The 14,177-nt window shown below is 47.5% G+C and overlaps 1 protein-coding gene across 1 annotated transcript in view; it reads left to right on the top strand.

Moving 5' to 3' along the window:
* Positions 1-2,008: 2,008 nt before the first annotated feature.
* LOC102433232 (contactin-3-like) overlaps positions 2,009-14,177 on the top strand; it is an 80,665-nt gene continuing 68,496 nt past the window's right edge. Inside the window, 2 exon segments of the mRNA XM_023746632.1 lie at positions 2,009-2,137; positions 4,131-4,257. Of these exon segments, the coding sequence (XP_023602400.1) occupies positions 2,083-2,137; positions 4,131-4,257 (182 nt within the window). The 5' untranslated portion in view covers positions 2,009-2,082.

The following is a 14,177-nucleotide window of genomic DNA, read 5'->3' as shown; positions in this document are numbered from 1 at the left end:
AGCCAGGGCGGAGGCCTGGGAACCCAGGGCTGAGTGAGTGAGGTGGAGAGGGCGCCCCCACCCCACCCCGTGTACTGGGATCACTCGGTCATCTCGGCGTCGGTCTCTGGGACAGACGCCATGCACGTGGCTCCCAAAGCTGTTTCCGGTGCGTCCTGTGGCAGATGCAGCCGCGCCCTCTCACTCCCTGCCCCTTCCTTACCTGAGCTCACTGCTGGGCTGGGGAGTCACGTTGCTGCCCAGCGAGCGGCTGGACGTGCTGGGCAGTGATGCCCCGGGAACGGCCTCCACACGGTGACGAGTGGGAGGTGGTGTGTGGAGCCCCCGGCCCTGCCCCCATGACAGGGATTATGCGGGCAGCTCGGGACAGCCTTGGGTGACTCCGGGTTAAGCTGGAGTCACACCCAGTTTGGTGGCTTGTCTCACCCATATCGGCTGCCTCCCTCCCCCTCTCACCCTCGACTGTTTTTGTCCTTCACCTGCCGGGGAAACGGCAACACCTGAATTCATTTTGCAGCGTTTGCAGCTGTATGCATGCATGTGTTTACGTGTATGTGTGAGCGTGCCCTTTGCAGTGGTGATGGCGTCATGCCCTTTGCAGTGGTGGATGGCGTCCTGCCCTTTGCAGTGGTGATGGCATCATGCCCTTTGCAGTGGTGGATGGCATCATGCCCTTTGCAGTGGTGGATGGCGAGTGTGCCCTTTGCAGTGGTGGATGGTGAGTGTGCCCTTTGCAGTGGTGGATGGCGAGTGTGCATGCCCTTTGCAGTGGCGGATGGTGAGTGTGCCCTTTGCAGTGGTGGATGGCGAGTGTGCCCTTTGCAGTGGTGGATGGTGTCATGGCCTTTGCAGTGGTGGATGGTGTCATGGCCTTTGCAGAGCTGGATGGTGAAGAATGGCCACAGATCCAATTCCTGGGACAGTGGTTGTCAGCTGCATGTTGGTGGTTCCAGGTTCTCAGGGGCAGAGTCAGTGCTGCCAAATCTGGCATCCACTCCACCGTCCCAGCCCCAGCGCCGCCTCCCACATACATTAGGTCGCAGCATCGCCATGGGAACGGCGGGCTTAGCCTATCAGTGTAAGAACATGACTTGGGCGTTGTGATATTTTCACTTTTTTAATGGTCGGGACACAGTTTAGATTGATGACATCGCTCACTTGCCAAATCCACATTTAAGCTGGGATTCCTCACCCTGGCTCAGCGACAGCGAATTCGGCCCAGGCCCAGCCGCTGCCCAGGCCCAGCCGTGCGTCCTCCCGCCAGCATGGGCCGCTGTCGGCCGTCGGAACAGGGCCCCAGGTGTGCGGCCATTCGGCTTGACCTCTCACCACGCAGGTTAACGAGTGTTTGTTGGCTGCTGAACATGACGCAGGATGTTCACATAATTATTTCCTCTCTACCAGCCCGTTTCAGTTGAGGAAAATTAAAGAAGATAAACAAGAAAATCGTTTCACTTGCAAGACTCTCAGGCTCCGTAGTTCCCACCACGAGCGTTTTGGGTCTGTGCTCGGCAGCACGCTCTCTGCGCTTGTCCTGAGCGCGCCGCCCTGGAGGCGAGCCTCGGTCCTGCCGTTTATAATTGACGCTCCTCGTCATGGACCCGGGGGCCCAGATAACCGGTGCTGTGAGGTGTCTGGTCCCGAGACCCTCGTAGTCTTAGCAGCATGTCATCATCGGAGAAAATGAGAAAAGTTGGAATGCCAGGGTTATAAGTGCTGTAATTATTATCTCGCCAGTGTTTTAACACTTAACATTAATGTTTAATATTTTTAGTGTTGAACAGTTCTGATTTTATGAGGCCACTTCCATCTGCCTCTCAGTTACATAGAGTGTGTGTTTTTTTTTAATGTCTCTACATTTCATACATCTTCTCTTTTGCATCCAAAAAGATGCATTTCCTTTGAGGATTTTGAGTGGCATACAGTTTTAGGAGAATAAGGAAATGTATTTATAAAGGCAATTCATTTTTTTCAAGCCTAACTTCTTTGTACATATATTTCACAGATTAAGGGTTTACCTGAAGACAAACCACCCTGTTCATCAGAGACTGGACCAGAGTTCCTCCCTGTGGGCAATTAAAGATGCTGTTGTCATGGAAACAGCTGGTCCTGCTGTCATTCATTGGCTGCCTAGGAGGTAGGTAAAACTAAGCTGTATTTTCCAAGTTGAGGTTAGAAATATACTTGAGTCATATATTCAATAATTTTTAAACTGTGGAGTAATACTCCTCCAGTAGCAAGGAAGAACAGTTTTTGTTGTTATTGTTGTTGTTTGGTTTTTTCAAAAAATTCAGACACTCTTCTGACTGTCAGATTCTCATTTCAGTCCCTAATTTTGGCCCAATGTTTTATGCCTTCTTACCTCATGAGTCTCCTGTAGCAGACGAATGCAACAGTTAATCAGAATTTGCAGATGTTAGTTCATGAATATTTTTTTCCAAAAGGAGCTAAAAGTTATAATCTCTAGAGTAATGAGCAAATATAAATTTTAACACCAGTATTTTTATGTCTTGAAAACAACAGTTTCCTTTTAGCAGGTAAATTATTTCAGGGAGCAAAATAAACATGGGCTTTTTATTTGTTAATTTGGAAAATTTGAAGTTCAGAACAAAACAGAAAGAAAAAGGAATGATTTCTCAGACATCTACCATACAAAACAGCTCTTATAGATCACTTGATGTATTTCTTTTGTTCGTTTTGTTTTCTGAAGGAATGGATAAGTAAGAGAAGACTTTTAAAAAAAATTAGTATATGTATAATGCATAGGTTTTTCAAAATGTTTATTCTTCTTCTTGTGAAAATTCTCCAGCACCTATAAAGTTGAAAGAATAGTATAATGAACACCCACACATGCACCATTTAGATGGAACTGCTGGGCCGTTTCACTGTATTTGTTCTATTGGTGAACATACGTGGATGTATTTTTTCTGTTGATTGATTGATTGATCAGCTCAACCCTTTGAAAGTAAGTTACGGAAGTCATCGCCTCTCACCTCTGAAAATTCCAGCATCCATCTCCTGAGAAGACCAATTTTCTCCATAAACACAATTTCCTGGTGAAACGGGAGCTGAGCCAACGCTGCCCGGTTTCCTGCCTAGACGAGGGCATCGCTGTGTAATGAGGCCAAACGCGTCGTCCGGTAAAACACACGTTACCGGAAGTAGACTTTTGAGCCTTTATATCAAACTTTAAACATCCTTCAAATATTTTAATGAAACAAAAAACCTTCAACTTTTACGTTAAAGTTTTTTTTTTTAAACAGGTTTTTCCACGTGACACCTCAGTGTTGTTCCTAAAACAACTACTCATCTAGCCCATAGGGGGAAAGGAGTAATTATTTCCAGATTTCTGCCTATTTAAGTGATCTTTGAAGAAAATGCAATGTAGATATCAAACAGTTGTTCTTCTTGGATTATATTCTTCATGTACAAAGTCTCCATTTGAGTTCTGTTGGAGGAGGAGGAAGATGAAAGTGAAGGCACCACAGTGATGATATTATTCATGACTCAATTTTTATAGAACAACCTCGAAATTTCCCAGTTAATTGGAAATAGGAAGTTATACTCAGGAAGGGGAGGTATCGCTAAAAAGAAAGCTCAGTCCCTAAAGGTTTAAAGGCTGAGTTGTAATTTTGTACAATGTGCAACTTGAATTAATCTTAGCATTTTTTGAAAAATCTTGCATATGTTTATGAATGAATTTATGAAAAAGCAGTATCCATTTTACTAAAATATTAAGACTTTATTAGAAAATTGAAATGCCAACTTGATTCTCGGAATATGTTGCCAAAAAGCTTGGATTAATATGATACATTATGTACAGGGTACCAATGTGTTCTTTTCCCCATTTTAAAAAGATTTTGGTAAAGGTCCTTATAGAGCAACCTCCAGACTCCAGACCCCGATGCCAGGGAGCCCGTGTTATGTGGTGGGTACCGGCCAGCCCGTGGCAGGCGGCGCTGGCTTCCACCTCCGGCTCTGAGACCAGGTGATGGGCAGTAGCTTGTCCACCACCCCGGCGGTGCCTGCGTGGTCAGCCCGGGGCTTCTCGGGGCAGAGGAGAGTCGCTGGAACGCAGCGTTTACCACCCCCCACTCACCCTGGCCACCCTCGCTGTCTCCCGCCCACAGGTGAGCTGCTCTTACACGGCCCCGTGTTCGTCAGCGAGCCCAGCGACAGCATGGTCCCCGTCGGTGCTGAGGACAAGAGAGTCACTTTCAACTGCGAAGCAAGAGGCAACCCTTCCCCTCAGTACAGGTAGGGTGCAAAGTCTGAAACGCACGTTAAGAATGACGTGGCCCCGGGCCGGTGTGGCTCAGTGCTTAGGGCATTGGCCTGTGGACCGAAGGGTCTCGGGTGTGATTCCCGGTCAAGGACACGGACCGTGGTTGCAGGCTCCATCCCTGGCCTCAGTTGGGGTGTGTGCAAGAGGCAATCAATTGATGTGTCTCTGTTACATCGATGTTTCTCTCTCTCTTTCTCTCTCTCTCTCTCTCTCTCTTTCTCTCTCTTTCTCCCTTTCCCTCTCTCTCTCCTGCAGTCCTCTCTTCCATCCATTCTCTCTAAAAAAATCAATGGGAAAATATCCTTGTGTGAGGATAAAAATATCCAATGGGTGAGGATAAACAACAAAAAGAATGATGCGGCGACTGGATTTTTGGAGGCCGTGTGTTTACGGCGGGAAGAGACGCGCGCAGCTGTGGTTGCACCTGGGGTTCAGCAGACCTGAGTGTGAACACTGGGCCCAGCACACAGAGCCTCATTCCCCTCCAGCGGGGGTGGGGGGTGTTCTGGCGTGAAGAGAAACGCTGCAGAATCCCCCACGTGCACAGTGGCTTCCTACTGACCCACAGTGCAATTTAAAGTGCGTGCTGGGACTGAGGCATCCACTGCGGCATCCTGGGGATGGAATTCAGTGTCTAAGGATGTGGTCCATGTACACAAGGGAATACGACTCAGCCACAAGAAAGGAGGAAATACGGCCATTTGCAACACCTTGGACGGACCTTGAGAAGATCATGCTAAGTGAAATAAGTCAGTCAGAAAAAGCTAAGAACCATATGCTTTCACTCACGTGGGCTATAAGACTGAAACTTGTGGACACAAACAGCAGAGTGGCGGTTGCCAGAGGGAAGGGGGTGGGAGGATCAGGGGACCCTAATATGAGGTGACAGGAGACAGTTTGACTCTGGGTGGTGGGCACACGGTGCAAAATACAGATCTTGTAACATAGAAACCCACATCTGAAGCCTGTATGTTCATGTTGACCAATGTCACCCCAATACATTCAATTTTTAAAAAAATAAGAAAGGGAGTTGGAAATCCTAGTTTTAGAAAAAGAACCTTCCGTGTCTGACCTTCTTCCTTTACCATTTTCCAGGGGTGTGTTTGAAGGTTCAGTAAATACAGAATAAAATACATTCTTACTAAGATCAGTTTGCTTATCCTTGAAAAGAAAAACACATTTAATTAGATTTTTTTCATGTAAAAGTCTATATTTTTCCGATTATAGAGATGACACCTGTTCACGGAAAGACTTTGAACACCACAGCAAGGTATACGGAGAGAAAGAATAAATCTCTAGTTTTTGGCCGCCTTAAGATAAGAATACATGTGAACATTTTGGGGCGATGGTGGATCCTTGGATGGGATGGGTACTTACTGGGATGGGATGTATTAAACATCCCAGGATTAGCATTTCAACTCCTAGGGGTGCTGAGGGGACCCGCTTTCACGCAGAAATGAGTCATGTGTAAACAGCATGTGCTGCTTCCGTGGGAGGGGCTCCGAGGGAACATGTCCTCTCAGTCCTGAGAGCATCCGTCTCCAAAACTCTGTTTGCGGAATTAGTTGGCTTGGCACAGCTTTCCTGAATCCCGCAGAGCGAGCCGACTGCGGCCCGTATCAGTAACGTCTGACTGTTTAGAGCAGGGGTCCTCAAACTACGGCCCACGGGCCACATGCAAATACAAATATTGTATTTGTTCCCATTTTGTTTTTTTACTTCAAAATAAGATATGTGCAGTGTGCATAGGAATTTGTTCATAGTTTTTTTTAAAACTATAGTCCGGCCCTCCAACGGTCTGAGGGACAGTGAACTGGCCCCCTGTTTAAAAAGTTTGAGGACCCCTGGTTTAGAGTATTCGCGTCACTCCCTGAGCTTCCGTTCAGTTAAATCATGTAAATAGTTGATGCCAACAGTCAATGGCAACTGGGTCAGCATGAGGTCGGAAGGCCCACCTTTGTATTTTTTAAAATATATTTTTATTGATTTAGAGAGGAAGGGAAAGGGAGAGAGGGACAGAAACATCAATGATGAGAGAGAATCATTGATCGGCTGCCTCCTGCACGCCCCCACTGGGAATAGAGCCTGCAATCCGGGCACGTGTCCTGACTGGGAATCGAACCGTGACCTCCTGGTTCATAGTGTTTGACACTCAACCACTAAGCTATGCCGGCCGGGCAACCTTTGCACTTTTTTGTTTGTATTTTCATCCTCACCTGAGGATTTTTTTCCCCATTGATTTTTTTAGAGAGAGGGAAAGATAGAGAGAAACACTGATGTGAGAGAAACACATCAATTGGTTGGTTGCCTCCTGCACAAGCCCTGGCCAGGGCCCCGGGCTGGGAAGGAGCCTACAACCAAGGTATGTGCCCTTGACCGGAACCAAACCTGGGATCCTTTGGTCCTCAGGCTGACGATCTATCCACTGAACCAAACCGGCCAGGGCCTTTGCATTTTTACATCTGGAAGCCTTGCAAGGTCACCGATATCTACCAGCCGGTGTATTGAGCACCTACTGTGTGCTTTCAGCAGCACAACACCAGGTTCCTGGTCAGCCTTGGCAGAGTGGTGACGTTTTCTCTCTGCCTCTTCCTCTCCTTGTAGAAATAGGGGAGGTATCAGACCTGATGAAAGAGACAAGCAACCAGCATTTCACAAGCTGGATTCGTTCTTCAGAGGTCTGGACACATTTCCCTCCCCCGGGGACATAGGAACGAAGCAACGGAACCAGGCGTGACCCTGGAATACTTTCCCAGCATTTTTGTAGGACGTTCTGACCTGTTGAAAACGCCTCCGTTGTTTCTCCCCGAGAGGAAGAGGCTGCTAGGCGTGACTGTGAGCACGACAGGGATTCTGCGAGCGCTGACCCGCGGGAGGGCTGTTCCCCTGTTGTCAGTCAAGTTTCATTCCCTGGCATCTGCCTTCTGAATCCTGCGACGACAAGTGTGTTCAACTGAAGAATTGTCAAGATACAAGATTTAGTCCTTCGGGCATTTCAAAATGGGGAGATTAATTAGGCTGCAAAACAGCAGGGAGTAGTGCCGTTAGAAACCCAGGCATAGCCTGTCATTGTCTTTATTTCTTTGGACACCGGGTATTTATTGGAAAACCAGAGAGCAAGTTTTTAACCAGTTAACGGCCACTATATTTTGAATGGAATTAATAAAGGTCCGCTGCTTGTGTCTGTAGAGGCTTATGGCGTGCAGACGGTTAGCTATCAATGGCATGCGTGCATGCCTCTGAAAAGGTTCTCCTGTTTGCAAAGTGCTTCTGATACTGTATTACAGGGCCTGGGATGGCGTGTGTTGAAATGCAAACAAAATCCATAGCCGAGACTGGAAGCGGTGGGACTTAGGTTGGTTTATCAGTTTTACGTCTTATAGTGAAGGAATTTAACGTGCAGATGTTATGGAATGAGCAGGTCTTATTGAAACCCTTGGCTAGCCGACAGTGCCAACACTTGCATTGTAGCTGTAAGATTTTCTAACGTTAAGACTTCTAACCAGTATAAGATTTCCACTTAAACCAGAGGTTTATAGTCACTAGAAATGAAGACCTTAAAACAGCACAGGGAACCTCGTTTATTGTGAAAACATTAGGCTTTCCGACCACAGGCGCCGGCAGCCTGTTACGTGTTACCTGCGTGGGTTTTGCGGACGGAGTCATGGGTGTATAAAATCCCATGGGCTATGATTGTAACTTTATCGACTCACACGGCACCTTCACTTACGGCCTGATTCTCCCCCAGCCCCCTGCCCCCAGGCTTGTGACTTTAAAGTCCACCAGGTAATGTTCTACATTATTCTTTAAATGTTCCAAAGAAAACATGCTAGCGTGTTCATAGGTTTTTACTATCCTTTAAACACTACAGAGAAGCACTATAAATATGAGATAATTGAGGACATATAAAAGATAGGGGCAATTTTCTCCATGAAGCAAGAGAGAATATGTTTTTATAAGTATAAATCTAAGCAGATAAGCAGGTAGGTGGTAGGTAGAGAGATACATACATACATCACACATATATACATAGGTAGATAGGTAGATAGATACATAGGCACATAGATAGATATAAGGCACATAGATATATAGATAGATACACATGTAGGTAGGTAGATAGGAAGGTAGATAGACAGGCACAGGTGTAGATTGGTAGGTAGATAGGTAGATACATAGATATATAGATACACACACATACATAGGTAGATACGTAGGTAGGTAGGTAGGTAGGTAGATAGATAGATAGATAGATAGATAGATAGGTGATAGACACACAGACATACCTAGGTAGGTACGTAGGTAGGTAGGTAGATAGGTAGATACATAGATATATAGATACACATACATAGGTAGGTACGTAGGTAGATAGGTAGGTAGATAGATATACACACACATAGGTAGGTATATATGTAGGTAGGTAGATAGGTAGGTGGATAGATAAATAGATAAATACTTACGTAGGTAATGTTCTATATTAGGTAGGTAGGTAGGTAGATACAAAGCCACCAAGGAGTAAAATTAGGGGGTCATGTGTAACCATAAATGAACGGAACCCAAACACAGTCTAACAAAGACTGTCCATTGCAAGCCCAGAGCCTCCCCTGCAGACAGAGGCAAACTTGTCTCAAGAGAGATTTCTTTGTTGTTATCCCATTGAGTTAAAAAAAAAACAAAAAACCCTCTTAACTGGCCCTACTGGAAAATCTGAAAGTTCAGAAATTCTCCAGAGAATCGCCTGTCTTGGGGTTTCGCGGAGGGTTTTATTCTTCCTTGTGCCTCTCCCCCCCAGAGCCCTGCCGCCTACGTGTGGAAGTTAATTGTGTTCCGTCTCCTCCTAAAGCCAATGCCGCGAAGGAGGTGCCCTGAGGAGGCCTTCAGAGCTCCTGTGAACAGGCCGGGGTCTCCTGTGTCTCTTAGGTGACAGATGCCCACCTGTTCGCTCACTGCAGACCTGAGCAGGGGCGTCTCTGGGCTGGATTGGGTAGAACGGGCCAGGGCACGAGGATCAGGCAGGTAACACCTGCAGAGGCGCCTGCCTGGCGCACACGTGACACCCTGAGCAGCGATGGGGCTGGGCTGCCCAGCGCCAGGCCACAAGCCCTCACAGGGTCCGGCGCTTCTCGGCGGCCAGCGGTGGCTGTCCCAGATCCGGGCCCAGTGTCACAAAGCTTTTCAAGGCATGTTTCTTTCTGGGCGCTCTCCACGTCTGATGTTGAGTCTGCTTTTCTGTTCACACCTGCTGGAGGCCACAGAAAACAGGTCTGCACGCTGGACGTGGCCCACGTGGGCTGTTTCCAACATGCAGTTCAGCTGGGGATCGGCAGCTGTGCTGTCCAGTAGGGCAGTGCAGCCAGATTTGGGGGGAAAGGGCTGGGAGAAAACAGGGAGTCTGGGGTTAGGCCAGGAGCCAGGCTCCAGGTCGGCAGCAGTCGGGGATGCTTACGTTTGGGGTGCTGCTTCTGTTTTGTTCCCTTCAGGACGGATTGCAATGAGGGGACAGAGGTGGCTCCCCGGAGGTGAGCAGGGGGCGGCCTGAGACTCCCAACTGGCATCGACTGGAGAAAAGGGCATCTCCCCTGTTAGGGTCCTGAAGGGTTCCAATCACGTCAGGAGACTCCAGATAAAAACAGCGATGCTGTCAGCAGTCGGACCAGGAGAAATACCCAGGTCGGGTCTCGGCCCTGGGCCAGGGCAGTGCAGGGAAGGCTTCCTCTTGGGGTTCTTTTCCTGATGTTCCTGAGTGGGGACGGGAGGGGTGACCTGCTGACCACCGGTGTCCTCAGGCCCGAGGGGACGTTCTGAGGCCCAGGCCTGGAGCCCGGGAGGTGTGGCCTCGTAGGAGGAGAATGAAGGATCTGCGACCAGAAAAAGCTGAACCGGTTGCAAGAAACATAGAAATAGCCAACCTCCACCCTCTACTGTCTCCTGGGATTAACTAAGACAGTCACTGACCAATTGGAACAGGGCCGTAACTATGGAAACTGAACTCTGGTTTTTAATCCCAGTATAGCTGTAATCTCTATTTTTCAAAATGCATGTGTTTAAATTTACCAACACAGGACAAATAGGAATCTGTGTCATAAAACATGGTCAAAAACACAATTTTTAAAACATAGCATCACCATTACACTCATTTATATCTTCGGCAATTACTGCGGAAGCCTAACTAGTTATTTTTGGCTAAATTATGGAATATGCAAATTCAGACGTTCATGCTTTCAAGGGCTGCAATTATTCTCATCACTTCAGTAAACATATTAACAAACGTTGCATTGGAACACAAACGCCTTTGCTTATTAACACGAAGCCGCATCTAAAACCACAAATTGCTTCTGTGATTAAAAATCCTCATTTTCCCGTCAAGCCCCCAATAAAGTATTGCCTGTTGATTTAATAAGTGTTTCGTGTCGGCCGGTTTCCCAAACCCTACCCAGCCCCCTAAAGATTTTAGTACATTTTTTGTTCTTTTTTTTTTTTTTTTTTTGGAGCCCAAGGTGACATCTCTTTTTCTCTAGAATATGGCTTTATTTCCATTTTCCTGACAGATTTTGTGGGATCGTTTGGATATCTGGTTATCCCGCGGGATAATAACTTTATACCATCCACTGTGGGTGTATGGGATTATTTTCAGTCTAACCTGAAGGCACTCAATTTATTTTCAGGTTTGTTAGTTTCAGCTTCAAAGGGTGGCCTTCCTGCCCTAGCCGGTTTGGCTCAGTGGATAGAGCGCTGGCCTGCGGACCAAAGGGTCCCGGCTTCAATTCCCGTCAAGGACACGTACCTTGGTTTCAGGCTCCTCCCCAGCCCAGGCCCTGGTCAGGGCGTGTGCAGCAGGCAACCAATCAATGTGTTTCTCTCTGTCTTTCCCTCTCTCTTCCACACTTCCTAAAAATCAATGGAAAAATATCCTCGGGTGAGGAATAAGCAAAAAAAAAAAAAAAGTGACCTTCCCTAACCTAGTCCTCAGGTTCTAGCAGAACATGGGATTTGGGACTTGGTGCCTTTCAGTTACACTGGCAACAAGATCTATGGCCACTGATTGTTGCTTTGCCCCTGGGTGGTTTTGTGTAGGAGGTGCCTATGTGATGATAACTAGCGTGGTAAATAAGTAATGACCAGTGAAGTAAATGAAGATGATTGGGCATTAACTCCCCATCTCGGGGATGTGTGTCGATCTCGTGGGTGGCCAGCGTCAGGCGGATCAGTAGGGCCGGGTTGGAGGTGGGATTGAGGCACTCCCTCAGGATGCACCTGTGAGCAGCCCCCGCTCATGGCTTTGGCGGGAATCAGAGGTGATTCAAGCAGCCTCCCTTCAGGGGAGCCTCTATGCTTTTAAAGCAGCTTCCCACCCTGAGAAGTCAGGCTTTCATATGGTTTAGCTCATGAAGACATACATTTGTGTTTGGAAGGCGGCGACTCACACCCTCAGCCACTGATGTCCTACTTGTTCTCCTCGACGCAACGGTGTATGCTTGTCATCATTTAGGAGCGACGTCTACCAGTAGAAATGTCTCCTACATCAGGCACTTTATGCTTTTATTTAAATTTATTTTTAATATGTTTTTATTGATTTCAGAGAGGAAGGGAGAGGGAGATAGAAACATCAACGATGAGAGAGAATCATTGATCAGCTGCCTCCTGCATGCCCCCTACTGGGGATCAAGCCTGAAACCCCAGCATGTGCCCTGATGGGGAATGGAACCTTGACCTCCTGGTTCATAGGTTCATAGGTCAATGCTCCACCACTGAGCCACGCCAACTGGGCAGACACCTTATGCTTTACATTCAAGTATCTAACCCTGTTGGCTCAAGGGCATGCATGATGTTTTAAGTAAACTATACCCGAGTTGTTTGGGTGAAAATTCCCCACAGACACCGTTTTTCTGTGGGTGGGCTCCCCACTTACTCACTCCACCTTTCCATTTTCAGGCCAGTGTGGTTGGTACTGGAGCGTCCGGTGGTGTAGACGATATAGCTGAGATTTAGAAGTGGATCAGTCAAATCCCTGCTGCCTCACTGAGGGCAGCAGCGAAAGTAGACGTCTCTCTCCAGCACCCCTACCTTCCTCCTCCCTACCTCCTGCCCCAGCTATCACCCACACACACAACACACACAGACACACACACACACACACACACACACCTCCACTCGGTGGTCCGGGGCCGGGAGTGCGCTGACGGAGGAGCAGTGGGTTTGCGAAGGATGAACCAGGAGCCATGTCTCCCTGTGGGTTCCACAGAAAATCCCAGTTAATGTAGAATGAGGGTCTGAACACCGAAGGCTGACGGCCAGGGAGATCACTCGGGAGGGTTACGACGGAGGAAGATGCAGATTTGCTCCTTACCTGTGACCTTCCCACAGAGCTGACGTCACCAGGTCCCTCTGTGTCCAGAGCAGAAGTCAATGTCCCCCCGACGGGAATGCCGGGGTGTGGCCCCCTAGCAGCCACGGGGCGGCCCCCTTTGCGCCATCCCTGCCTTCAGCCTTTCGGAATGGAATGTTCTATCTGTGAAGTTTTAAACACTGTCCTCATTTCAGAAAGAATTCATTCAAGACTGTAGAGTTCCTTATGAACTTCAGAACGTAGACTCCTCGACTTTTACAAAGATTGTGAATGTGCAAAACTAAAAGGCATCGTCTCTAAAAGCTTCCAGATTTATGACCGGAATGTGCCACTCACCTGTCACCTTTACTCCTGTGCGTTTGAGTTCATCAACTCGGAACAGATGGAGGACAATTTCCTGCAAAAAAAATTAGCCTAATGTGTACATTTTTTTGGACATAGACTCTGAAAGAAGGAGTGTGAGTGTAAGCCTTGGGTTTTTTCCCATACAGATGAAAATATCAGAGCCATTTACAGCTCAGACTGAAATGGGACTATTTTGCATTAGGGAATGAAAACTGTTTTCTCAGGATAAATCGCAGGCCCAGCGATTTCTTCCATATTTCAGAGCTTAAATAAAGACAGCCCTTTTGAATTCGCATACTTTCAGCAAGAGGAAAAACAATCAATATTTAATAAGATATTTTATGTCACCTGGGGATGGGTTCCATTAACGAGGACTCGTGTGGGAAGGTGGGAAATAATTTGCGGCTTTGTGGAGGCAAAATGAGCATTCCTGAGGCCTCCCAGTGCTCCCTCGCTCCGGAGGGTCTGCTGAAAGAAACGCCTTGTCCCCTGCTGTGGCGGGAGCACACTTAAAGGAGCCATTGCTGCCTTTTCCGTGGTGAAATGACATAGGGACTGTGTCCGCAGGAGGAAGACCGAGCTGACGGAAGTAAGAAATACTTATGCAAATGGAGCAAACTTTTCCATTTTGGTTCTTCGTCAGAACCTCAGGGTGATGGCTTTTAGATCGGAGACAATTACTGAGATAAAGTTTTCACCCACATACTCCACAGCCCCTAACTCTCTCCAGCTAGTGCAGAGGAAGGAAGAAGTGCTTCTTCCAATTCTTATTTATCTTACAACTAGAGGCCCAGTGCATGAAATTCGTGCAAGGGTAGGGTCCCTAGGCCTGGCCGGCAGTCAGGGCTGATCAGGGCCTTCCTTCTCCCAGCTGCCGGCTGGGGCCTTCCTTTGTTCCATGCCACCCCCTGGTGGTCAGCGCACATCATAACGAGCAGTCGAACTCCTGGTCGGTCAAACTCCCGAGGGGACAATTTGCATGTTAGCCATTTATTATATAGGATTTTCCACATAGCCACTGTGTCTTTATCATTGAACAGCTAGACCCAGGAATGCAGTTTTCAAATGCTGAGTCTGGCCACAAACATTCTATGTCTTTTCCCATTGTTTTTTTTACAGAGTGGAAGGGAGAGGAAGAGAGAGAGAGAGACAGACAGACAGACACATTGATCACTTGCCTTCTGCATGCACCCCAACCAGGGT

The sequence above is a fragment of the Myotis lucifugus genome, unplaced genomic scaffold, assembly GCF_000147115.1.
Source record: "Myotis lucifugus unplaced genomic scaffold, Myoluc2.0 scaffold_712, whole genome shotgun sequence".
Classification (NCBI taxonomy): domain Eukaryota; kingdom Metazoa; phylum Chordata; class Mammalia; order Chiroptera; family Vespertilionidae; genus Myotis; species Myotis lucifugus.
The sequence above is the reverse complement of the archived record's forward strand: the minus strand, read 5'-3'. Positions and strand labels throughout refer to the sequence as shown.